Below are 25,448 nucleotides of genomic sequence, written 5' to 3' on the forward strand. Positions count from 1 at the left end.
TAATACATATGTATACAATTACATTTCATAATTCTAATGTTATACATTGCCCTGAATACATCATCTTCACTTTGAAACATGGTTGTGGCAGCAAATACGTAGCGTCCAAGCTACCTTAGCAGACAGTTTATCTGGTATAGTAAGCAAATTATTAAAACTGCTTCAAAATCTACTGAGTGATATAGCTTTAATTAATATTCATAGTAGTTTATTTAAAAGCCCATATCATAATCAAGAAAGGTAGTTCTTAAACCTCTCCTGAGTTACAACAATTTGCCCATGTAATGTTATTTTAGGTACTTGTTAAAGCCTTAATTACACAGGCTCGGTTTGGCGGGTTTACTGATGACATCAACCTGCTGTTGTTTGGCACCGAATACAATATTACTTTTTGTAACTTTATTTTGAACTCATGGGCCTCCCTTCTGCTTTGAACTGCGATTGTTTACCAATTCCTGTTTCCCACTTGCTGGGTTTGGCTGAGGAAGTTTGGACCTGCTTGGAACGCAATACGTCTTTATCAAAGGGATTTACAGTATTAAAACACTTCCTGTCCAAAACCCTGAGGGAAATGCTTACCTTTTTAATCATTTGAGTGTGAACTCAAAATAACAGCTTCGGTCAAACCCTCATCGAGGAGAGCCTCCCATTTCTCACCGAGGCTCAGTCTCGCTGAACTCAGATCTGTTAATGATCTCTCTGCCTTCAGTTCTAAGTGGGAGCAGGCATCTCGCGTGGCCCGAGGCAGCGTTACATGCCATCACACACTCCAGAAGGGACTGCTTAACTGCGGTCTGGAGCACACAGGCGTGCGGAATGTGCACACACTTTAAAAAAAAGATAAATAAATAAATAAAAAAAGAGGGGGATGGGATTGAGGAAGAGAAGTAAAGCACTGCAAGCAACTCTCTCCACTCATCAACAGGTCTCCATGTTTAGAGCAAGCAGATATCTCTAATGAAGGCACTTGATCACTTTGTTTCCCTTTGCAGGGGCCAAACATCTGGCTAAAGACTGTGCAAAATGTGCCAGAGTTGTATTCATGCCATGTGCACCACAGGCCTTATGGCAATTTAAAGCAGGAGTGGGTGAGCACTGAGATGTTAATCATGCAGCAAGTTAAGGTACTAAAAAAAAAAAAAGTAACTTTTATGCAACTTGATACTTAGCGGAAATACCTTGTAAAAATATTTATAGCTGCTGAAGCCTTAAACAAAAACAACCACAAACGTGTTTTTGTTTTACTGGGATTTTGTGCAACAGAGCAACACAAAATAGCAGAAGATTGTGTCAACATCCAGCGCGAACAAATTACTTCAGGGCTCACCTAGCGCTACCATCCTGCAACTTTTAGACGCATCCTTACTCCAACCGGATCAAATGGCTGAATTTCCTCACCAGCGGTCATTCATCTCTAAACAGGCCAGGTAACCAGCCATCCAGGTATGTTGGAGAAGGAATGCTTCTCAAAGTTGCAGGACGGTGGCGGGCTTGACTTCAGCACTCCTGCTCTCCACAGTTTGCAGCAAACCATGTAAGGCAGTGTGGGCGATGGCGGTAGGGGTTCATCGGTGTGATTCTCGGTCCGCCCACCATCGCTGTTTGTCTCCTTGGGCAAGTCACTTCACCCACCTTGCTTGCTGGTGTTGGTCAGAAGGGCTGATGGCACAAGACTGCAATCTCACTGTAGCTACAATCCTGTAGCTTGCCATCATCAGTGTGTGAATGTACAATTTGATATTTAAATGGCATAATAAACAAAATTATCATTTGTTCCCAACCCTTTTCCTTGGGTACCCCTGCCCTGCATGTCTCCATTCCAGCACACCTGATTCAAATGATTGCATTGCCTTTTCTGTATCCAACAAGTGCTACAGAAACCTGTTAATCACCCATTTAAGCCAGGTGTTCAGGAGTCACCTAAAACATACAGAGCACATGTACCTGAGGATTTTTGACAAGAGCAGGGAACCACTAATGATATGGAATGAGGTCATTTGGCCAGACCATGCTAAAACGCTACAGATTGTGGGAAACAAACATTGTTAATACTCTGTATCTTTAATACACTGTGTATCATTAATACGCAACAAAGCGGTGTCAGAATCAGGGTTTGGGGACAATTTTCTTTAAGAAAATGGAAACTTGTTAGTTACTAAGATGACTGGTTATCCAAAGATTAGCGTCTGAGGCAGAGGTTGACCGTACTGGGTGGACCATGGCCCTAAGCATTCAGTCAGATGTTTACAGATCCTCTCCATCCGTTATTATGGAACTATATTTTTACCTCTGCATGTGTAGATCTGGTAAATATGCTTAAAAATAAAAATACAGGCATCTCTACCTCCAGCAAAGAATGTTCCGTGCATTCTGAATACAATTTGCATGCCACACTTTTCAGATTTTAAATCATAAAAACTAAAGATTTTACCATTTGCAAGCTACAATTTTTTACAACGCAAAAAATAGGCCTTATCTTACAAAAAAAAAAGGTTTATTATCTTTTAAAATGTTTGTACACTCGGTATGACAATGTGCTTACACAATACTTACAGTAGAGTAGGGTGGAACTTACTTTTGTACATAGAAAAATAATGAAAAAAAAAAAAAAACGGCACCAACAATGAACAGAAAGAAAACATGTTTACCTCCCTGGCCAGTGAAAAAATAAAAAATGAAGAAAAACTGAGTTAGACGGGCTGAAGTGGGAACTGCATCAGGAGGACTGAGCTGGTGAGGATGGGTGGGCTCACTGTGCTGGTGGGCCCTTCACTCCTGCTTACAGCTTTGGTAATTATTTTTACACATTATTTACACTTTATTCAAGAAATGATAGTCCTTTTACAAAGTGTTTGCTCATTTAAACATTCCCAAAAACTATTATTCAATATATTCACATATAAAGCAATGTACATATGTTGGAACTTTGTTTAATGCAATTTAATGGGCTGTGAGGAAATCGTGATCTAATGCTAAGAGAACAAACTTTTACTGTCAACAGTAAAAAAAAAAAAAAAAAAGAACATGGGAAATTAATGAGTTCATGGAGCAAAGTTGACCAAACCAAGGGTCTTCAGTATGAGAACTATCTATTAAAAATACCCAAAGCACACAACATTTTTAGCAAATGTTAAAACTGCAATGCTACAAACTTCATTTTTTAGTATTCCTGTAAGAAGACGGTTGGGGAAGGAGCTGGATGAAGAAGAGGGGGGAATAAAAACTGTTCCTCAGTTTAAACAGCACACCAATCAACGACTTTCAACCCTGTTTCAGGTTTCAAATTGATAAAAGATCAAGTAACTCCCGAGCTCCAACCCCTTCCCCAACCTGCTCGTCCTTGTCTGATCCCTCAGTGGACTGTAAGTAAAAGTTCATTTCCCAGTGAGGGCACATTGCTTGGAATTTCCATTAGGATGCCACTCTGACCTCGGCCTATTGGTGCATTCTTAAAACAAAAAGGAGGCTGCAGGCTTTTCTGGTGAAGTGAGCAGGGTTCGGACAGTGAGAGCTTGGACCTCGGCAGCCCAGATAAAAGCAGCACCAGATATTTAGTCAGTGGAAATGGGGCTGGCGAGAAAAGAGTCAGGACTGCTCTGTCACCGATCCATTTTCAAACAGCGGAAAGCTCCACTGACTCTTTTTATCTCACTAAATACTTCGGAATCGAGGGCTGAAAGATTTTAAAAAGAGAGGGATCATCTCAGGAACATTTAATAGTGGGGGAGTGGGGAACAAAACTAAAAAACAAAAAAAAAAACAACAAAAAACTAAAAGTGAGGCAGTCAGTGAACACAGTCTCTGTAGCACCCCTCTGTCTCATCGCGTTCAAGCGAGCCACCTGAAAAGGCTTGAATCGTGGAGCCTTCTGTGCGTTTCTCGAAGCCAGGAGAGATTCGTGGGCAGCAGTGCAAATTCTTTGACATAAATACAAAAAAAAAAAAGAAAAAGAAAAAAAATAAACTACTTCACTGTCCAGGACATACACAACGGAGTGAAAGGGAAGGCAAAACTGTGCTTCTCCAGTGTGAGCGAGCGCAGAGGCAAACGGGAAGATCCCCGCGGCTCGGTCCGGTCAGTACACGTCCGTGTCCTCTTTGGGCCTGTACACGGAGCCGAACCTCTGCATGTACTTTTTGATGTACTCCTTAGTCTTGTGCTTCACATTCTCATTGCATTCGAGGTCCTCGGGGTTCTTGCAAGCTTTCAGCTCCTTGTTCATGACTCCGTGAGTTAGCTGCGACGTAAAGCAGAGGTAGAACCGTTACGAATGTCTTCTGAACCCGGAATGCAGTGAATCGCGCAATTATGACACGTAATTATAATGCGGCGTGGTAAAGCGGTTCGATCGTTAATCTCCTTGTAGATGGTTTGCTCTTTATAATTTGAGAAGACCAAATTCCTTTTGGATAAGCCAAACTTATCCATGTACTGCAGGCGTTTCCTCAGATTGCTGGTATGTGTGAGTGAGCGATCCTTGCGACCACAAGGAGCCACGCAACTATTTGAGGACATGAGTGATAAGAGCCCATTGAGAGAGTTCAAAGATACAGGATGGCAACATGTTTTGCGTGTGGAATGGCTTCTCTCAAGGATGTGACATCGAGGGAGGTCAGCTATTAAACTGTGAATCAGAGAAGACTTGGGAAATGTTACTAGAAGCTTAACTTTAATCACGGTGTGACTAAACGGAGGCTGCTGAAAGGAAGACACTGAAACACATTACTTTGAAAGATTAAACCGTTCTTAAGCGTTTTGAGACAGCTTATGCAAGTACTAATTATTGCTAGACGATATGGAAAATAAAGGACAATGTTTTTCCCAATTTCAATCTTTTTTCTTTTTTTAATGCTAGTTTCTTTTCTTAAAAAAATAAATAAAAATTTCCAAAAGTGGCTTATTTCAGTCATCCATCCCTTCTTTGAGATGTACCGGGGAGTGTTAGGGCCAGGCTGTGAGAATTTTTGTTTAATTCTATATTATACAGTCATATTGGCACAAAAAGATGCATTTTTACCAGAAAAAAAATGCCTTAAAATTAGACGAGAAAACGTTGTTTTAATGAGTAAAAAAAGATTAGTTATCTGATATGAACAACCTCAGGTCATGTGAAATACACACAGCTGTTTGCGGGATTGTTTCAAAGTGCTGTTACTGATAATAATATGATGCTGATGCATGTAATTATATGTCAAACGTATACCAAAGTATAACTTCACAAGTTGCTCAATACTCCTCATTTGAATTTCTCATAAAATAATTACTTCATTCTCCTAATATTATTACTTTATTCTCATATTTTAAAATAACATCTTAGATAATACTTAATCTTACAGATGACCCGAACTCAAAGTTTACGCTTGTCAAACAAAGATGGCGGCCCTAGGCGTGCTGACATCATCACCCTGAACGATGAAAACCCAGCGAATGAATTGGTGAAAAACAAACAAACAAACAAACAAAAAAACATAAATCCAGATTTTCCGAAAATGTAATCTTCAAAAACAAAAACTGTATCATTCAGCCCTAGTATGAATAAAGAAAAAGAAAAAATCATAAAAATCCTAATGGATGGATGCAACTTTTAGACAACAGATCTGGTTTGTTTACTGTATTTTTCCCGTACCTACACAGACCTAGGAAACATTTCAGACTTTCCCAGACTGCAGTAGAACCCTGCCAAAACACTGGTTTGCCTCTACTTACCTTTCTAGCCAGGTGTTTGAAATCCTCTGTGTTGCTGATGCGTCCAGATTTGCAGTCCGGCTTCCGGTACGGATTCAGGCATTGCACAATGAACTGGGACATCTGGTTAACACACAATAGGAATATAAGAATATCTGACGGACCCTCTGTAGCGGTCATGACGAGAATGTTAGCAAGGAAACTGAGACTTGGACTCACATCTTTGCGAAATGTCTCTTTACTTTTCTTAGCCAATTCACTGGAAGTGTCTGCTTCGGCCGTCTTCGTGGAGAACTGAGACAATCATAGTCAACGAGGTTGGTGAAATAACAAAACTGGAGTTTATCATATTTCATTGCATAACTATAACTATATATATATATTACTAGAATATATTTACAGTGTTTAATACGCCAAACCAAACTGTTGTTTAGCACCATTTATAAATCAAGGTTCTTTCAGCAGCTATTTTAGATGAGGGATATCCTTTCACAATGAACCATCTGTGGCTCCAGCCTTTAAAAACAATAGCTTATTGAAATCACTCTGAACAAAACACAATCTACCAGGAGATTGAAACAGATTCAATCCCCAGTAGATTCTACAGTCTACTTTAGATTTTATAAACAAGAGTTAATGATGAAGCTTACAAGGGGACATGCTTTATTAACAGAATCAGCAAAAATCAAAGGAGATAAACAACGGGACAAAAGAATAAATAGAAAGATGGACGGATGACTAAGGAAAGAGAGAGAGAGAGTAGATCCGAAAATAAAGATATCACATATTCTGTCATTTTTCCACATGTTTTCAGATCCAAAAATATATTTAAATAAATTTTGAGTCTACATGCGAGCCCTGGCAGCCTTCGAGTCCCGAATCTCCACAGCAACGCCGTCTGACTGTATCGTGAGACACTGTTCATGCTTTCATTATGCTCTGCTGTTTTCCTCAATTTCTTACTGTGGCAATTCAGATGAGACAAAAAAAAAAAAAGGACATGGCGGCAGCGTGCTTCCTCCAAACTATAAAGCAAGAGGCCGCAAATAAATGAGAGCGAGACCTTCCAGATGGTTTCCACTACTGCCGGAGACGGGATGAAAACAAAGGGGGAAAACAAACTGTGTAGCGGAAGAGGAGATAAGCTCAGCCGCCCCCTCCTCTCCCCGGTCGGCCTTCAGGCTAAGGGAGGGGGTGGAGTGAGTGGGCACACTTGGAATTTGAGTCTCCATGTTGGTTCTGATGTGAGGGGAATCTCATCAGCAAGTTTATAACAGTGGGAATGATGTGGTGCAGAAGGATTTTTTATTTTTTTCCTCTTCCTGGAGAGAAACAGCTGAAAGTAATCGTTGGTGCTGCATTTTTAATCACAAACACTGTGATCACGCTCTGTGGCACTTGAGCAGAAAGTTCCAGGGACCCAAACGGAAAAGTGAAGCAGCGTTGTCACAAGAAATTTACTCTGAAGCCCACAAAATACCTTAGAGGGGTTCTCATCGTAGGTCGGTGTTCCCAGGTCCATCTCAGATTCATGGTCAACACTTGTGCTGTCACTGCTGCCTTCCCAGGTGGGGGGATCCCACTGCGTTTGCCTGAAGGCAAAATAACATCAAGATCAAGATGTGTGACGGGACTTTTCTCAAGGGACACAGATGTGATACACACGCCGCTACACCTACCTTGTGACAATGTGGTAGTAGTAGATCTTGCCTTCAGGGTCCCGGGCTGCTTTCCAGTTGGGAGGTAGGACGATGGTTTTGGGTTTCGGGGGTGAGGGGGGAGGCAGGTCTATCACATTGTTGGGTACAATCATCTCCTGGTGAACAGAAAAAGAGAATACACATGAGGAGAAATGAATCGCCAAAATCTCTTTAAAGGCTCAATAAACGGATGTCGTTTTTTTCCCTACATCTATTGTTTATTTACAAATAAACTAAAAAGAGCAGCTTTGTCCTTTAATAAATTCTTCTAATATATAAAGATCAAGCCATCAGTTTAGTGGGATTTCTACGTAACGTTCAGAACGTGAGAATGTTTCTCATACGGACAAGATTTAAAACCTTATTTATATTGTTAAGAGTCTTTCAACCTGCCAGCATTGACAAGCAAATTACTGCCTGGAGGTGGTCTCTCCTAGTTTTTACAAAGCAGACAACCGTTTTCATTCTTCTCTCCTCACACAGATCTTTGTCTTTCTCCTTCTTCTGTTTACTGAAAGGTCATAACAACTAAATGACCGGGTCAGATGTCGGCCACAGATCTAGTCTCACAGCTGTATTTCTACGTTCGGAGGCTTTAACAATAATGTTCCAACATATATTTTATTCGTTTGAGATTAATTAATTATTAATATAACCATGTTTCCACGCAATGGAAGCATAAAAAATATACGACAGATATTAAAATAATTCAAATAAAATAAAAAGCTTAATATTTGCATGATCTCTTCGAAAAGGAATGGTTGGTTATATACTGCCACCATGTGGTTATACTAAATATAGGACTTTTAAATGTTTAATACTAACAAGAGAAACTGATCAATTTAATTCAAAGTAATAAGTAGTTTGTTTTATTTTTACAATTGAGAATGTAACATTAATTGATTTATTACATTCATTCTATGGGAATGAAACAAATAAAGCACACATTTGGCAATAATTTTTAGACTAAATGGGACATGAACTAAGTTGGCCTAAAATATATACTTGCTCTTAAAAGCCACACTTATCTTCAAATGGTCTTATGATCACAGAATAACACACTGAAAGTATGAAGAATTTACATTTCTAAAAATGTGAATGTTTAGTTTTATAACTGAGTAATGTTGCAGGATTTCCCCCAGAAAACTTGCTAAGCCTGGTGGTTGTGTCCATAAATTCAAAACTAAGCTGAGTCGTCGTGGTTACCTGCTGTACAGTTTGGGACGTGACGATGGTGGTGACTGTGCCTCCTTGCTGTACCACCACGCCCTGCTGATGACCCGGATACACCGGCTGGCCGTGCAGGTAGCTGGCTGTGGGCTCAGTGTACGCCTGGAAACACACAGCAGTCTGACTGGACTGACACTCGCAACGTACTAAAACTAGGTGGACTGAGCTGGTGCATTCAACTAAAACTGAGCTGTGCAACATATTCAGTGCTTAAACGATTATTCAGATTAACTGATCATTGAAATATTGGTCAAATAATTTTGTAATCTATTAATCGTTATAGTATACAAATTCAGAAAAGGATCATTTTCTAAATGACACATTCAGAGCAGTACTTACTTCAAAAACGTACAAAAAATGTATACATATCGCATTAAAGCTGAAAAACCTCTGCGAATGTTTTACCCAGAACTCCTCAAGTGTCATAGTTTGAGCTTCACCTGGTTCCAATTGTGTAAACTTAAATCTCCAAAGTAACTTTTGCTATCCAATTAGTTGGTTAATCTAATAATTATTCAAGGGATTAGCCTGATCGTCTTGATGCTAAGTCAAGCACAGCATTATAAGCTTTTCACATGTTGATGTTAGAAGTTTATTCTATCTGCAGAATGCGTCCTTTCCTACAAATTTACACATTTTGGAATAAGAAAATATGTTTTTATGAAGGCAAATCAGAAAATCTCAGTGAAGTCCTGATGGGAACAGGCTCAGCATTGGGAGTTGTACCTGTATGACTGGAGCGTTGGCCTGAGGGTAGGCGGTGGGGATGCTGTAGATGGTCTGGCACGGCTGGCCCTGGTAATAGATGGCCGTCTGCGTCTGCGGCGGCCCCGGAGCCGCGGCGTACTGCTGTGCCGGCTGCGTCTGCACCGTCACCGCCTGCTGGGTGGCGGGGTCCCACAGAGTGGCGTAGCTCTGCTGACTCTGCGCCTGAGGGGCCTGTGGGGCCGGCACAGAAAGCACAGCGACCCCTCCCTCCTGGGTTGCTACGGCTGGCTGCGCGTACGGCTGTGGGTTAGCTGTGGTGAGGTTGGTGGTGGTGATGTGCTGGGAGACGTTGGAGACCGGAGGGGCCTGGGATGTGGAGGACGGAGATGGAAGGCTGAGGTCTGAGGCAGGAGTCTGTTCGTAGCTGAGGCCTGGGTCAACAGCAGGGGTGGGCAGGAGGACTTTGCCAGCGTTGGGGTTGGTGGGATCCACAAAGGTCTGTATGGGGTACCCGGGGGGGTAAGTGATGAAGCCGGGGCTGGAGGCATAGACTAGAGGGTCATAAGTCAGAGTCTGGAGCTGCTGCTGCTGTTGTTGTTGCTGTTGCTGAAGTTGCTGTTGCTTCTGGGCTTCCTGCTGAGCAACTTCCTGTTCAAACAGCTTTCTGCGCTCCTCTGTGGACAGTTTGTTGCGCTCTTTTCCTCCAGCCCCTCTCTGTGTCTTGCCGCTCGGCGTGTCAAACCTTAAATAATTCAAGGAAAACAGATGCTGTAAAGGTGCATCGCAATAAAACAGAATACCGTTGCAAAATTATTTTATGTAAAGTGCAACTTCTACAGAAGTTTACACACAAGGTGATATAGTTCAAGCATTTCTTGAAATCCTGATGACTATGGCTCACAGCTAATGGAAACCCTACATTCTGCTTCTCATACTTCAGAGTATTACTAAGTATTAATGGAGAAAGATCTTTGATATTTTTAGCAGAACACTGCCAAGTCACCGGCCCATTGAGGACAAAATAAAAATGAGTTTGACATCCTTGATCTACACCGTCACAAACGTGATTTTTGCATACGGCAGCTATTTTCTCTGATTATAGTGTTCGGAAGTTGTTGTGCTTAAGTTTTATTTGATATTGTGACATGCACGCTATTGTGTAATAAGTAGGAAGCTAGGTATTATTTCCATATTCAAAATAATTATAAAAAAAAAAAAATGATCATAAAAGGTTTACCACTCTTCATTGCGCCGGCTGCTCCTCTCATACGGTAAGGTGGGCGGAGATGGCGAGCGTCTTCTCCGTCGCTCAGAGTTGCGAGGGGTTTTGTCTGCGGTTCGGTCCCGGTCTCGGTCTCGGTCTCGGTCTCGGTCCCGGTCCCGGTCCCGGCTCCGCTCTCGGTCCCGGTCCCTGTCTCTGTCTCTGTCTCTGTCTCTGTCTCTGTCATAGTCTCTCTCTCTGTCGCGCTCCCTTTCCTTCTCTCGCTCTCTTTCCCGATCTCGACTGCCGGAGTTGGCGCGTGGCGTCAAAGCCAAGTCACGATCACGGCTGCGATCTGCAAGGACATTTTTATGTTTTAAATCAACCTCAAAAATTCAGTGCCAACAAACCAGAAACATATTGCAATATCTCCTACCTCTTGCTTCCTTTTCCACTTGAGTCTTCTTTGGTATCCTGTAGACCTCCTGAACAGACAAGTTTATTTGATCTCTCAGGATGCAACATTTAAACATTTACACAAAGTTTCCCAGCTCGACTTTTGAAAGGGATTCGGTCTTCACTAACCTTCAGATCTTTCCAGCTCTCCAGAAGTCTGGCCGCCATGCCACTGATGTCCAAAACACTGAGGTGGGGCTCCTGACTCCTCTCGCTCTCCACGTCCGACACGCCTTCCTCTTCATCCTGAGATGGCGTTCCTATCACCGACGGTTCCACCTGCACCAACGTCCCCTCGGCGGGGACGGGAGCCTCTGGGGTCTCGGAGTTCTGTGGGGCTTCTGCGGCAGATTCACCAAGCTGGGGCTCGGTGCTCACCTCCTCCTCCGCTTCCTTTTGCGTCTCCTCTGTCTCTGGCGGCTGTTCGGTTGGAACATCTACAGGAACCGCTTGGTTGGACTGACTCTCTGGCTCCTCCACTTTAACAGAGGACAGGTCTCCTTCTGATTCCACCTTTTCAGGTACTTTTTCGCTTTCTTGGTTTTCTGCACTCGCCTGCGCCTCACATGGAACGTTTGGAGTCTCAGCTTCATTTGTAGGGCCCTCTTTTGTCTCCTTAATCTTCGAATCTAACTCGGTTTCATCTTTCATGTCCACATCCTGGGGCTGCTGCTGCTGACTGCTTGAGCTCGTTTCGGACTCGTCCTGTCTTGACAACTCTTTCCCAAACCCCTCCACGGATTCTTTTGTCGGCTCCACACCTTCGCTCAGGTGTTCTTCCTTCAAGCTAACTCCGTCGGGAGGGTCGGCGTTGAGGTTTTCAGCTTCCTCCTCCTCCTCTTCGTCCTCCTTCCCGTCGGATGCCTTGCTGGCGTCAGACAGAGCGCTGTCCAGACTGTTCTCGCTGATGATCTTGAGGCGCCTGTAAACGGCAGGTTTGGACGTGTCGCCGTCCAGCTCCGGAGCCATTTTGGCAGAGGAGCCATCGGGAGTGTTGAGAGGGGTTTGGGCGCGGGACGTGTTCTCGCTGGAGTAGCCATCCATCTCAGCCTGTTGAGGGAGGGTTTTGATCTGAGCCCACCGCTGGATGAGGGTCAGGACTTTGCTCTCTTCAAGCATATTCTTCGTCGAGATGGGGAGCACCGCCAGGGTCTTCATGATCTGCAAGACGAGATTATAGGCATGCAGTTTAGATTCAGCAAGGGCTTCATGACTGGTCACCACTTAAGACGAATTGCAAAAGCATTTATGCTATTTTGTGACAATATAAAGCTTTCATGCGTCTCACTGAGAATTTTTTTTGTCGTAGAAAAATCAAACGTAGTGCTTAGTACGGTACTGGGAGGAACATGGCTTTTAATTGTTTTTACAAAAAATGTGATGGGTGGTTTCAATCCCTCTGAGTCCATACTATAAAGAAAGTCTTGCTGCAGTTACACCAAGAAGCTTTGTACACGTAGGGATTGAAATTTTTACACAATCTTCGATAAAAAGTAGCTCAAGCTCAGTCAAGCTGGACGGACAGCATCTGTGAATTTTCGGATTCAGCTTCAATTGGACGTAAATCTACATTAATATGCTTTGATTCAACCTTGTGGGTCAACCTTAGGCCAAATTGGGGATGGTGTGTTATTGAATATATGCAAAATATTCCAAATGTTTATTAGAGCTGGCCTGAAGGTGGGCAAAACATGCAGAGCAAATACTACAAATCCCAGAATGCAACTGGTCCATTGCTGCCTTAATCTTAAACTTAACAAAAATGTATAATAAATCTCACCTCTAACTGCAGTTTGTTGTTATTAGCGCTGTTGCCTTTAGCTTCAGAGAGCTCCACCATAAAGATCCACAACAAGGACAAGCCGTGATGATCCAGGAACTGCTTCAGGCACGATGGATTCTGGGTGTCCTGTGCAGCAACAAAACACATGAAACACACTGGAAGGATTTCAGGGATGGGCGCAAATGAAGCAGCATTGATGGTTCGTACTTGTATGAGCTTAAGGCAGAGGAGCTTCTGCTCCATGGTTTCCACTCGGACCATCAGTCTGCACAGAGACACCACCTGCTTCTCGTCATACAGGCCTTCTCCATTCTCCAGTAACGCCTCCAGCTCCTCATCCACCTGTGAAAAAAACAAACAAACATGTGGTTCCACTGAACTATTGCTAAAATATTTTTCTTGGAGTGAACGCACATATCTCCAAAAAGTACTAATAAAGTATAATTGGAGAAATGCCGCTGTTGCCTGCAAAAATAGTCGTCGCGCTCTAAGACTGACCGTGGTGAGAGCGTTCTTTCGGCTGCGGTCTTTCTTCATCTTCCCTCCAGCCGCTCGAACACTAACTCTGTTCTCACCACCGAGGAAGCCTCTGCAGCTGGGGGCCCCACAGAAGCATTTCTGTGCTTCTTTCCTGCACAGCAAGAAAAAGCAACGGTGAAGTCCTCTTAAATACTCTCTCTATAAGGATGACTTAAAATCTGCCACAAAATGCAATTCGGGATAAAAGACAACTGGAGGAAAATCTTACCCATATCTCTGAAACTGGTAATCGAACGTCAGTTCAGTTCCCGCAGTGACAGCCGTGGTGGTGAAGAACCCAACTCTGAGTTGGCCATTGACAGTCCACTAGAGAAACGTTTTTAAAATGAATACATTTCAGACAGCAGAACTTTTAGAAATAAATTGCTTAAGAGTTGTTTTTGCTTTTGCTTCAGTACCTTTTGGGTCTCACAGTTCGGCTCACAGCTGTGGTTCATGAATCGCGAGCAGTTACCCTTCAATGTTGCATCAATGATCTGCAGAGATGCAACAGGAAGGTTACCATTTCATTCAAGTGGTCATTTAAAATCTATTACAGCCTAACTCACCTCATTATTCTTTAGTGCCATGAAGTAGTAGTGGATGTTCTTGTTGCGAGCATATTCTTTCACCCTTGATTTGAACCCTTTGTGGTCCAACACCTCGCCACAGTACTCCAGGACAAATGTGTTTCTGAGATTACAAAAAAAACCAGAAGGTTATAGTTCTGATCTCAACTACGACCTTAACAACCAACAGCAAAGCATCTCATTAAATTATGACTCAACAAGGAAATTCTATAATTTTTGATGCTATGCAAAATGAGACAGAGCTAAAAAAAAAAAAAAAAAAAAAAAAAAAAAGAACAACAACAAAAAAACTAAATCTTGCACAGAATAATAATATCAAAAAAGACAACAGCTAAAAGTCTTACGGAGCCAAGTCTCTAGCGGCACGTAGTCCCCAGCCTTTGTCTTCGGTGAGGATGACCTCGAAGTCCGCGTGCTGTTTCATCTGAAAGCGGCGGTTAGAGCAATATGCTCCATTCAAGCACCGTGACGAGCTGTGAAGAAAGAAAACAGTCAAAGCGATGTGAAAATATGCATATTACATACTTTGGGTTGTTGCTTATGCATTAGGCAGCCGCTTTTATCCAAAATGACGTACAAATGCTAATTTAACTACAATTCAGTGCAAAGGCCTTCAGTCGCCAGATTTACTTTTTTCTTTTCGAGGAAGATAAAAACCACATATATTTAATAAAAGAATGATTTGATTTAGTATGATTTCAACTAGCTTAGCAGTAGTAGCATCCACAACACTATGTAGCTTAACAATTACAATAAAAACAAATTACCTAAAAATATTGAGGCACAACATCTGGTCTGAAACTAATACAAACATAATTCAATGCACCAAAATTGAGAGATTTTCAGAAATCCTTAAAATCTTTTCCTCAAGATATTTAAAAATATATATATATATACTACTCACTTTGACTCACTGGAAGCAAAACAGAGATTAGAAATGGTTTAAGGATGTTAAATATGAGACCTCCTGTGCTTAAACGGAACTGACCTATTTCCTCAGCGACTCGCTTCTTTCTGAGGATTTCGAGGTTTACAAAATGTTCACTTCTAAAGTAAAGTTCTTTTAACTGCTAAACAGTTTCTTTATGACCCACCATTCAATCATAAGGAGCCGATTTAAACAATCTTCTCCACATGCCATCACTCCTTTTGCGCGGTCCTCTCGCGACAACACTGGACACTCACATTGCATTCTCTTGATATCTCGATGAGATTTGCTTTTCTTTCTACAAGAGATGTTTAAAAAAAAGTCCCATCAGTCAAACTCTAAAGAATCAAATTTTAAAACAATTATACTTTGACAATATAAAAGCTTGCTGGACAACTGTTTACCTCTCTGTTAGGTACTTGTTCTCCTCAATTAAATCAAAGTAAGGGGGCATCTTTTTAACCTTGGCCAAGTCTTTCCATCTGCTGCTGTCTTGAAAGCTGCGTAGAGTGTGCGATGGTCGGTCCACCTCGGCTTTTACTTCCTTAGAAACTGCAACATCTTCTTGACGCTCCCTTTTTCCAGATGGTCCAGCTTCTGCCTCGTTGTCCGAATCCGACTCAATTTCTGGACGCCTTTTCTTGGGAGGTCCTCTGCTTCTGTGGGGTCTATGATTGTCCTCTCTGGGTGGCTCAGGTAAAGCAGGGCCCCTGCTGTTGCTGCTAATTTCAGGACCTTGCACTGAGCTCGCAGACCCTGGAGTGATTAGTGCTTTATTATGACTCGATGACTTTTCCGCTCTGTAGTCATCATGGTCATTCGTGAGTGAGTCCGGGTGGATTTCACTCGAAGGTTCCTGATAATGTTCATGTGTATGGAGGTAAGGTCTTTTGATAGTTTGCATGTTTGGCGATTGGTGCGTACCGGAGTGAATACTTTGCTCTGACTCCTTGGAATTTGATGCTTTAGTGTTTAACTGTGGTCCGTGGCTGCTATCGGGCTGCTGGCAGGTGCTGGTAGGCTGCTCTGGTTGAGATAAATCCCAACCCAAGCTGAAACTCATCTTGTTGTTGATGTTGTCAGAGAGAGTATTAGGTTGGAACTGCATGTGCACCTGCTCGCCTTGACTGCTTATCTCATGTGGCTTGAAACTTTGCTCACATTGTCTGGAATTATCAAGCAAAGGGGTTGAATCTGTTGCACTTCCTTGGGCACCGGTATGATCGGCTCCAAAAGCCTGACCGCTGATGGCATTGGAACCTTCTGAGTGACTGGTGCTATCAATCATGTTGCTCTGGGACTGACAAAGCACGCCGATATGAGGCGACTCAACAAAACTAGTTGTTGTAGTTTGAGTTTGGCGTGCGTTAACTTGGTTCGTTTTTCCCGATTGGGTGCTGGGCTGTTCTGAAATATGTAAAGGGGTGCACAAAGAGGCTTGTCCATCCTCCATATGTTTTGTCAGGGAGGAATGCTTGGGGACTACTACCACAGAGTGAAACTGCTTTATGGCATTGTCGCAATCCGAGTCATACGCGGAGTTGTCGCTGTCACTGGCATCACTGGGCGTTGCTAGCATATCCTGATTGATGGCTGTTCCTTTACTAGATTTATTTCTGTGTGTGCTCTCCTTTAATTTACTCTCACAGGCATCAGTACCCTGGATGTTTCCTAACATGGCTAAGTGAATCTGGGATAACTGATCGTTCATGTGTGAAGGCTCATCTGTGTATGGTTTATGGGTAAGACGACTGAAATCACAGCGGTCAATGCTGGTGCTTGCTTGTGAAGGCTCACTTTGGTCTTCTTGTTTAAAGGTCACTGAAGAGACGTCCTGCTCCATGTTGGAATGTTTAGCATCTCTGGACTGAATGTTACCTTTACTGTCCACGTCATGTTGAGTACCGTCGTTAAAGAATTCAATTCTTTTGACAGATACCACTTTTGTAGGGCTGAGATTACTTTCTGCACAAACAGCCCTGTTTGAATTATCATTTCCACAGGAGTCTTGCCCAACAATATCCCAGCGAGACTTTCTGGTAGTGCAGGTACTCTTTATGGTGGCATCTTTACTTTGCTGTCCTTCCAAAAGCTGACTTTCAGCTTCTAGACAGGACATATCAGATTTTTGTGGGTCATATTGATTTTCGGCTACCAAAACGTCATTTGGTTCAACAATCTCCATATTAGTGTTTTGCTGGAGCTCATCTGTGATGTTTGCTTCTGTAGCATCGAGAGAGGGTTTTGGCACTTTGCCATCTTTTTCACCAATAAAATCTTTGCTTTCACCTGAATTTAAAACAGCTGGAGTTAAGCTCACATCTGGCTCACTAGCCTTCACATTGCACACATTTTCCAGAGTAATGTCTACAAGCTTTAGGTTTCTGATCAAGGTTGTAGATGAGGCATTTTCAGGTTCTAGTTCAAGTACTGGTTTTGTTGCTTGCTCGGTCTTTCCTGAACAATCTTGCAAAGTCTTTTCAGTAGATAAAACCATGTCCGTATCACCCTGACTGCCCTGTGCATCCTCACCTGGTTCTGAATCCGATTTTTCTCTTTCCATCTGAGGACTACATTCTGCTGTGGTTTCACATGATGGCGCTTTGGCAGGACTATGAAACATGTCACCTGACTGTCTGTGATGTCTAGGGGATTTTATGGAGGACCTAGAGGGAGTTACTTGCTTTGAATCTGGTCTACTGGTTTTCTCTTGAGAGTCTTTACTATTCTCCAACAAACTTGTATTTATTTCAGAAGACTGAGTTTTTGTTTTGTGTTCTCCCTCAGAATCACCAGAGCTGTTTTTTCTGTTCTTCTCATGTGATTGGGACTTGCTACGAGTACTGGAAGAAGATGATTTGGTACTGGTGTCAGACCTGTGATGACTGATAGATTTGCGGGAACTGGAGTCCAAATCAGGAGAGCACCTATGTTGAGAATCAGAGTCTGAGGAACGCTTTGAAGTCCTTTCAGACTTTGATGACTGTGTCCTTTTGTCAGTCTCTGAAGGGTGGGGAGACTCTAAAGATTTTGAAGATTTCTCAGATCTCGAGTAGGAAGATGATTGTGATGCTTTATGCGAGCTTGAATAGTTAGAAGACCTGCTGGACCCAGATGTTCTCGTCCTCGTTTTCCTGTGGTCGTCTTCAGAGTCAGAACTGTACCGAGTTCTTTCAGTCCGAGAGCGGGAGCGTCGTTTCTCCCTGCGTGGAGAACTCCTGTGAGATCGCCGATCAGATTCGTGATAGTACGATCTTTCCGAGCGAGAAGCTCTGTCACACCTGGACCTCTCGGATCTGGAGTGAGACGAACTTGTCCGAGAACCTCTTGATCTAGAACGTGATCTAGTCCTGGATCTCCTGCGATCCTTGTCCGAACGAGATGAGCGAGAGGAAGGCATCCTAGAATCACGATCAGATTTGGAGTAACTAGAAGACCGTTCTTGAGTCTCTGTGCGCTTGGAGGAATTCTTCTCCTTTTCCCCTGCATGTGAATTAGAGGAAGACCTTTTTGTCTCTTTGATCAGGCTGTCAGAGCTTGTTTTGCTTTTTGAATCTTCTGATTTGCGGCTGGAAGACGCGTGGGTCAAGTCTCCATCAGATTCACAGCAAGGAGGAGCATTGTCTGACTGTGACCTGGTTTTCCTTTTATTCACATTAGAATCACGATCCGTACAACTGGAACTATCACCATCTATTCCGGACGAGGAAGCTGATTTCTTGAGGTTAGAATCTTCTTTTGTCTCAGAGGATTCAGTGGTTATATTTTTAGGGGAGCTGTCATTAATGATGTTCTCAGGAGGGGGAGCTGGAACTTCAGCGTCACTCTGAGAGTTAACCTCTGATTCAGAGACATGCACCTCCTCAGATGTAACAGGCGTCGGATTCTCTTCAGTAACAGAAGCGCTAATAATTTGCTTCTTAAAATGCATCTTTCCTAAGTTTTTTTGGAGTCGAGTTGAGGGCGAGGTTGACGTTTGAGAACGTTTCTCTGGTGTAGGTGACGGCACCAAGACTGTCTGCTTTTGCTCCGTTTTGTTTTCTGCATTCTTTCCCACTTTGTCCAAGATAGACTGAGATGAGGCATTGTGAGGTTCAGTGACAGTCGTATCAGGATTGGCAGATATGAAGAATGAACTTGGCAGCGGCTTTTTAGTCTGCGAGAAGCTGAAGGACACTTTCTGACGACCCTGATCTTCCAGGTTGACCCTCATCTTGGTTCCTTTTGGTAAAAGATGATTGGACAGCATGACTCGGGGAGACAAGCTTTTAATCAGAGCTGACGTGGATAGACCTTCCACCTTCACCTATAGGGAAAAGAATGCACAAAAATAATAAAAAAAATCAATAATCAAGTCGCTGAAATTCTCAGAACTGTAGAGTATTACCAGATTAACTTACAGAAGCAGCACTCCCTTCCTGTCTGTGTTTCATTGAGAACATAAAGAAATAAGAGAAAAGGCAAAAGGGGTTTTACAGATTCCTTGTTAAACCTTATGCATAAAAATGTTATCCGGTCCACAGTGATTGTACCATTTTACAAGATAACCCAACTAATGGCAATATGCATCTGAACAAATTTTAGCATAAATTCCTTTTTTCGCAAAAACACTTTAAATTTCAAACATCATACCACTTCCTTAATTATAAGTATATTACATTAATAATTAACTTCGCAGATCAGGTTTCAAAAATATACATAAAAACCCATTTTTGAACCCGATCTCTACTAAATTTCCATTCACAAAGAAAAGGAGAAGTGACAGCCAACCAGCACATATAGAGCAGCTTTCAGCCCAGTGCAGCCACATAGTTTGGGCTTCATGCTTTAGTTAACTTCAAGTCAACACATTTAATTCCTCTTTCAACACTGTAGTAAGGATATCAGACCAGAAGAGAAACTGAAGCACTTCCATGGTGAAAGTTTAACAGCAATTTCAGGTGTCCGATATATATTTTAATAACAAAAGGCCACATTTCCAGACACATTTTTGTAAGTTCATCAAGTCAATTATTACAGAATAAATGTATAAATTTATCAGGTTTTAAACATGAAAACTGGATGTACGGCTGGCTTTGCAATGAAGTCTGGAAGATCAAATACTGTTCTCTGCTTTCCCAGGGCTGCATGGCACATAAATTCCAGATTGCGAAGGAACAATGAAATTTGCTTTGCAAGCTTTCACCAACGTTGACTGCCTTTAATGAAGTGTTAGTGCGTTTTTCTGTGTGTGATTGTTGCCTTCAGAAAGTTAATTTCTACTTGGTCAGATCTGATTATTAAGAAAGCCAATGCAGGACATCTCAGCTCTTTACCTTCAAAAACTCCAAGGCTGCTTTTTCAGTTAGGCCATTGTTCATCTGCAGTGAAGCACTGTCTTCAATTTCGCTGAATTTGGATTAATCTGAGCAGACAGTATATAATAATACACTTTAAAATTCATTCATGAAGAACAAAGACCTAATAATGAAATGAAACAAAACTAGGAGCTCCCAGGTTAATTGTTTAAATTAATTGTCCAAATCCTTTTCCACCAAATGGACTGAAAGAATGTAAATCCTGAACTTCCTTTCATTCATACTCTAATAAGTCCAAATGAAGCTTGGGCATGTGACTCAATGCATTTGTAAGGTTTTATGTAAATAAAAACACCAACCTAACATATTACCACAGCTAATTGTGAAATGGTGAGAGTAGCAACTGATATTCCTAAGCAGCCAGTGTGAATATATGATTTTTGTTCTATGAAGTGCATTCTTTTCTTAGACCGGGCTTATGAATACTGAGTAATATTTGGGTCGTTTATTCCCTTGAGTTTTCTTTTTCCTTTTTTTTTCCCCTCTCTCTGACCTTTAAAATGGGATGTTTCTGCAGAGACAATCTGTTACAATAGAAGAGTTATAACAAGAAGGATTCAGTCAAACAGCCGATTGAATCTTATAAAGTTACAACATTATCTTCGACATAAACTATTTTTGCTTCAAGTAAGCAAATAGCTAAAACTGTTTGCTGACGGTTTTCAACTCCCACTGATTGAGGATAGAGGGAGGACCTGCAGAATGTGCTTCCTTCAAGAACAAGCTATAGCCCAATGGCTTTATTCATGACTTGCAAACTCCTTTGTTGTTTTGCGTACAGGGAGAGAAATGTGTTTGACCAATCAGTAGCCTGCAGTGCTTTCGCCTCGGCTTATTTGGGAGCCAAACCGAAATACAGAGTACCACCTGCAATGCAAAATATCACATTTGAGCAAAGACATGATGAACTGCCCGCAGTATTTGAAAAAAAAAAAGCCTAGAAAATATAGCAAATTCCTTCACAGACTTTGAGGTGAACATTTTACCAGAACAGAGTGCAACAGGGAACATGCATAAACTATAGCACAAAAATACACTGAAAGAACAGTTGCTGCTGTGTAATACCTGAGCTCTGACTTCAGAAGAGCGTCCATGGAGAAACACGCCTATGGTTAGGAGGCCTGAGGAGGCTGCTGGCTGACAATAATCCAAATCAGAGCACCTCCAAAGTGACGCCACATCTGACAAGAAGAAACGTAATTTTGAAATGAAATAAGCTTCACTGGTCATAACAGCCAGAAGCTATTTTCTGGGAAAAATAAATAAATAAATAAATAAATAAATATTTCTGTTGAAATTACATCAGATTAACTTTTTGTGCAAGACAGATTTCACACTGCCTACACAATATTTAGACACATTAGAGATGGACAACAAAACAATTACTATACTGCAATGGATCAATATCAACAGAAGATATGATGATAGAATTTTCAATAATTTCACTGAACCCCCAGAAACACATCCTGGAGGATGTAGACAGAGGAAAGGCTTTAGCTGCTAAACCTCTCGTAGCCAGCGAAGCAAGATGGGTGGCATCAACTAACTCACTTACTCTTTGGTTACCTAGCAACAACCTGTTGAGTAACTTGCACAGTTTTAGCTTTTGCCGCTATACCTCATAGCCACTTGAAAATAAAAACATAAGTAATAAAAACAGAGGGGAGTGAAAACTGTGACTGAAACAGGAAAGGTCACATCAGTAGTTGAAACGGTTACAAAGTCAGCCCTAAGACAAGTATCGTATTACTCTTGCAATATTATGCAATAAAATGTTCTAACTCACCCTTGAATGTTGAGGTACAATCTGGTTCTGAGAAATGTACATCAATACTGAACGATTAAGCAAATCTCCAAGAAATGTTCTTACTTCATGTGTCCCCTCTATTTTTGGTAATGATAAGAAACACAAAATGACATACAACATTTGTAAATCTCAGAAAAATAGTCAACAATTCAAGCTGCTCTTCTCACTAATTACCATACGATTTCTACCTAATGGGTCTGTTGACATTACAAAGATCCTCACAGGGGTGGATTCTCTTCTTTCACTTTCTTCTACATATGATTCAAATAAAGAGAAGACTATCAGGCTGTTGCTCTCTCATTGCTGAAGCTTTTACTAGGCAGGTAAGCACTTTCTATGAATTCATATGATGCAGCTTCTTAAACAGCTGCTTAAAGAAATTACCCAAGAGCTACTCCACAGGATAATGCATTTTTCCAAAAACTGGAATGGAAACGAGTTTCAGGGGAGTTTAAACGGGTTCCAGAGTGAAAATTAAAAAAACAACAAAAAAAAACGCTGACGAATTAGCCCAACCTCTAACCTGACCTATAACCCAATACTGCAGCAGCTGGAAACGTTCTACAAAAGACTCCACACTTGTTTTATTGTTCGCCATTCTTGTTTTCTTTATTTACTAATCTGATGTGGAGGGTTTTTGCACATGTCTAGTATTTTATCCCTTACAGGTCTAGAAGAGTAAAAACAGAGCTTTAGCCAGTTCTGTGTACAGATATAATTATTTTTAAAAACGCTTCAGTGCGGATCCAGGTGTTTTTGAAAATGACAACCAGCTATAAAAAAAAATGTTCCAGTAGAGCTGAAAGAATCTTTTTGGATCTGCAGATGTATCCTAACTGCAGGATTTACTCTGCTAGGTCGGAATCAGTGCATAGGACTTCAAAAAAAAACAAAAAAAAACAGGAAGAACCAGACTGTTCCTGCAATGGAACATCAATGGAACATCGTTAATATTGTTCCAATTGAGGAGTCCCTTTAAAAAGAAACCCTTCTTTCACAATATGCTGGCCATCAATTAATGTTGTTCAGAGGTACTAATGTCTTTAAGCAACAAATCATACTATGCAGTTTTGGAACATAAAAGTCTCTTCTTTATAATATGAAGATTTAATAACTTTTTGACCCAATTGTTAGAATATAAATCTTACTTGAAAATTATGCAATGTTCGAATATTTAAATATGTGCAATGAAATTTTAAAAGTATGCACTCCACTTTCTGCCATCTCTCTACATATGTGGAAGCATGTGTTAGGTTTATCAGGAAGTGCTCCCCTTTTCAGCATGCTGGGCCAATAGTCTCCGATGCCGTAGGAGTGTATAACACGAATCAGATAAGGGGCTGCATGCACGTTTATCTTTAAAAATAGTGACGATACACAAAAACGTTGGTTGATAAACGTGCATTTTATTACCAAAACTCTCGAAAACAAGCAAGTGGCTTTATACGGTTAAACTTATTCCTTATAAAATGTATTTCGACATTAATATCCTAGTCGACAAAAAATGTTTTAAAACAAAACTTGAAATCCAATGGCAGCATGGCCTGGACAGGAGGAGTGGATCCAGTCAAAACATGGCCTTTAAAAGGAGCGACGTTTCCGATGAGATAACGAGCTGCTAAATAATTAGTTATGTCAGAAGCAAGTTTCTAGCCTTCCTAAATGCTACACATAGTAGTTATAGTATAGACAGATAATTAAGTTAGCTATTAACTTCTGATTGTATTTAAATAAATTCATCTAAACAAGCTTGGCTAGCTTAAGTAAAATAGCATAGCAGCCTCACGGGAGCCATGTTTGAAGAATTTGTTAGCCCATGTTGTGACCCCTTTATTATCATGCATTATGATAATACTTCCATTTAAACGATTGTGTAGATGTAAACAAATTGTGTGGGAGGTTCACTTACTCAGATCTGCTGAATCTATAAACATTCACCAAAAGCTAAACTCGACGACATCTCCTCGCATCAGAGGCTAACACTAGCAATGCTGGCTAGATCCAGCACTGCAAATAGCATTAGCACTCAGTGTGCTAACAGACCGTTTTGTGTCGTTTTCGTCAATATTTGAAATTAAATTGTCATATTACGAACCAGCTGACATGTTGTTCTCACTCACTGCAAATCATAGCATACACAATGTGAAGTTGCATTTGGACTTTTTAATATAAAGGTATAACCGACACTTATCTGAATGTTCACCCGGCTTAGCTCACATGCTAGCCACGGATGTTTTGTTGTGTATCCACAGTTTGATCAAAATGAACCTAACTAAACTTAACAGGGTTCACAAGATACTCACTTCTCGAAGTTTGTACGGTCACAAGGTTCCCCCATCCTCAAAATAATTGGTGATCACCCCCTTGTGAACCATCAAGCAGCAACGCATGCAGGCGTTAAATCCATACGGAGTTGTCGGAAATGATCGTCGGATCAGAGGCTCCTACGCTGCTGCTGCTGCTGCGCCCCAGCTTCAGCAAAGCAGAATGTTGGGTCAATCGAGCTAGCATGTGCTCGGATGGCTACACAGTTGTCTAAGTTGAATGAGGAAATATATAAGCACAAAGGTTTCATTTGGTTATTCATGTTTTCACACAGATTCATTAGGGTAACCTTAAATGCGTTTCTGTCGCTTTTATTAAGAAAACCGTTCCTCATAGATGTTCGCAGACTCTGGCTGATGCCTTTAATGTCACATGATTAGAAGCGGGGCGCGAATCTAGGAGAAAAACAGAGACCGAAGATGGTACCAAACATTTTTAGTCTTTTCTGGAACCAACCATAGTAACGTCCTTTTGACAGATTGCAAGTTAGTGGGCATCTTGCCCGCTCTTACTCTCTTCAAAAAGCAGCTAAAATGAGGCAGATTTTTACCACAAACTAGATGAATATTAAGTCGGCACTATTCACACACTGACGTACTCCAGCGATGAACCGAATGGGTGGAGTTTATTCATCAAATAAAGACAGAGGGTGTCTGACTCTAAAAATGCCAAATGACCCGTCATAATAGCGCACAGATAAAAAAAAAAAAAAAGCTTGTTTTGATTAAATGCAATTGATGATACATCATTGATATTCAGTCAGTAAGATTAGAATTTGTCTAAAATAATTTGCCCTAATTAAAAATTATTCTGTCGGTGCATAGAAAATCAGTCCAGTGAGCCACAGTTAGGACACCCTTGACTGAGGATAAGGAGCTCCGCTATCCAGGGTTGTTTTGAATAGGGCCACCAGTCTATATCATTAAAATGAATTAAGGTGATTTAGGCAACTGGATGAATCCTCACTTTGAAGGATTTCCAGGCTTTCCCCACTGGAGATCTGCTAGGAAGACGAGAACATGCTATTTATCCTCTGGTGCCTGGGAACACCTATAGGAACCCCCTGAATGAATGGGAGAGAATGAATTGGGGGAGGGTCTAGATTTCCTGGACCTGAAACATCTCAATGGATGGATTTACTAGCAGGACTTGGCACCTG

General features: G+C 41.5%; 1 protein-coding gene across 5 annotated transcripts; it reads right to left on the reverse strand.

The window, feature by feature from the left end:
- Window positions 1-2,482: 2,482 nt before the first annotated feature.
- setd2 (SET domain containing 2, histone lysine methyltransferase) lies at window positions 2,483-24,639 on the reverse strand. Of its 5 annotated transcripts, XM_044117684.1 has the most exons (25): window positions 24,268-24,638; window positions 22,153-22,215; window positions 21,944-22,041; window positions 21,223-21,338; window positions 20,116-20,204; window positions 19,201-19,222; window positions 15,205-19,106; window positions 14,967-15,098; window positions 14,217-14,345; window positions 13,852-13,975; window positions 13,702-13,779; window positions 13,512-13,609; window positions 13,262-13,394; window positions 12,971-13,105; window positions 12,761-12,889; window positions 11,110-12,141; window positions 10,961-11,009; window positions 10,561-10,879; window positions 9,342-10,065; window positions 8,592-8,717; window positions 7,365-7,501; window positions 7,166-7,277; window positions 5,905-5,979; window positions 5,707-5,808; window positions 2,483-4,237 (listed from the first exon to the last, which is right to left on the reverse strand). In XM_044117684.1, the coding sequence occupies exons 7-25, from the start codon at window positions 19,047-19,049 to the stop codon at window positions 4,076-4,078; spliced, it is 7,641 nt and encodes a 2,546-aa protein (XP_043973619.1). In that variant the 5' UTR covers window positions 19,050-19,106; window positions 19,201-19,222; window positions 20,116-20,204; window positions 21,223-21,338; window positions 21,944-22,041; window positions 22,153-22,215; window positions 24,268-24,638; the 3' UTR covers window positions 2,483-4,075. The 5 variants fall into 5 exon arrangements, with proteins under 5 accessions (XP_043973619.1, XP_043973616.1, XP_043973617.1 ...); XM_044117681.1 differs by lacking the exon at window positions 20,116-20,204 and having other exon boundaries at window positions 24,268-24,639; XM_044117682.1 differs by lacking the exons at window positions 20,116-20,204; window positions 22,153-22,215 and having other exon boundaries at window positions 24,268-24,639.
- Window positions 24,640-25,448: the final 809 nt, after the last annotated feature.

This window comes from Gambusia affinis, linkage group LG05, assembly GCF_019740435.1.
Source record: "Gambusia affinis linkage group LG05, SWU_Gaff_1.0, whole genome shotgun sequence".
Lineage (NCBI taxonomy): Eukaryota > Metazoa > Chordata > Actinopteri > Cyprinodontiformes > Poeciliidae > Gambusia > Gambusia affinis.

What these genes read in the sequence shown, in the direction of transcription:
- setd2 (XM_044117680.1), bottom strand. Translation starts at nt 21,251, where the DNA reads ATGGACGCTCTTCTGAAGTCAGAGCTCAG. An exon ending in GCCGCTAGAGACTTGGCTCC is followed by an intron (nt 13,976 to 14,216) that starts GTAAGACTTTTA and finishes TTGTAATCTCAG; the next exon opens with AAACACATTTGTCCTGGAGT. An exon ending in CGTCCCAAACTGTACAGCAG is followed by an intron (nt 7,502 to 8,591) that starts GTAACCACGACG and finishes TCTGTTCACCAG; the next exon opens with GAGATGATTGTACCCAACAA.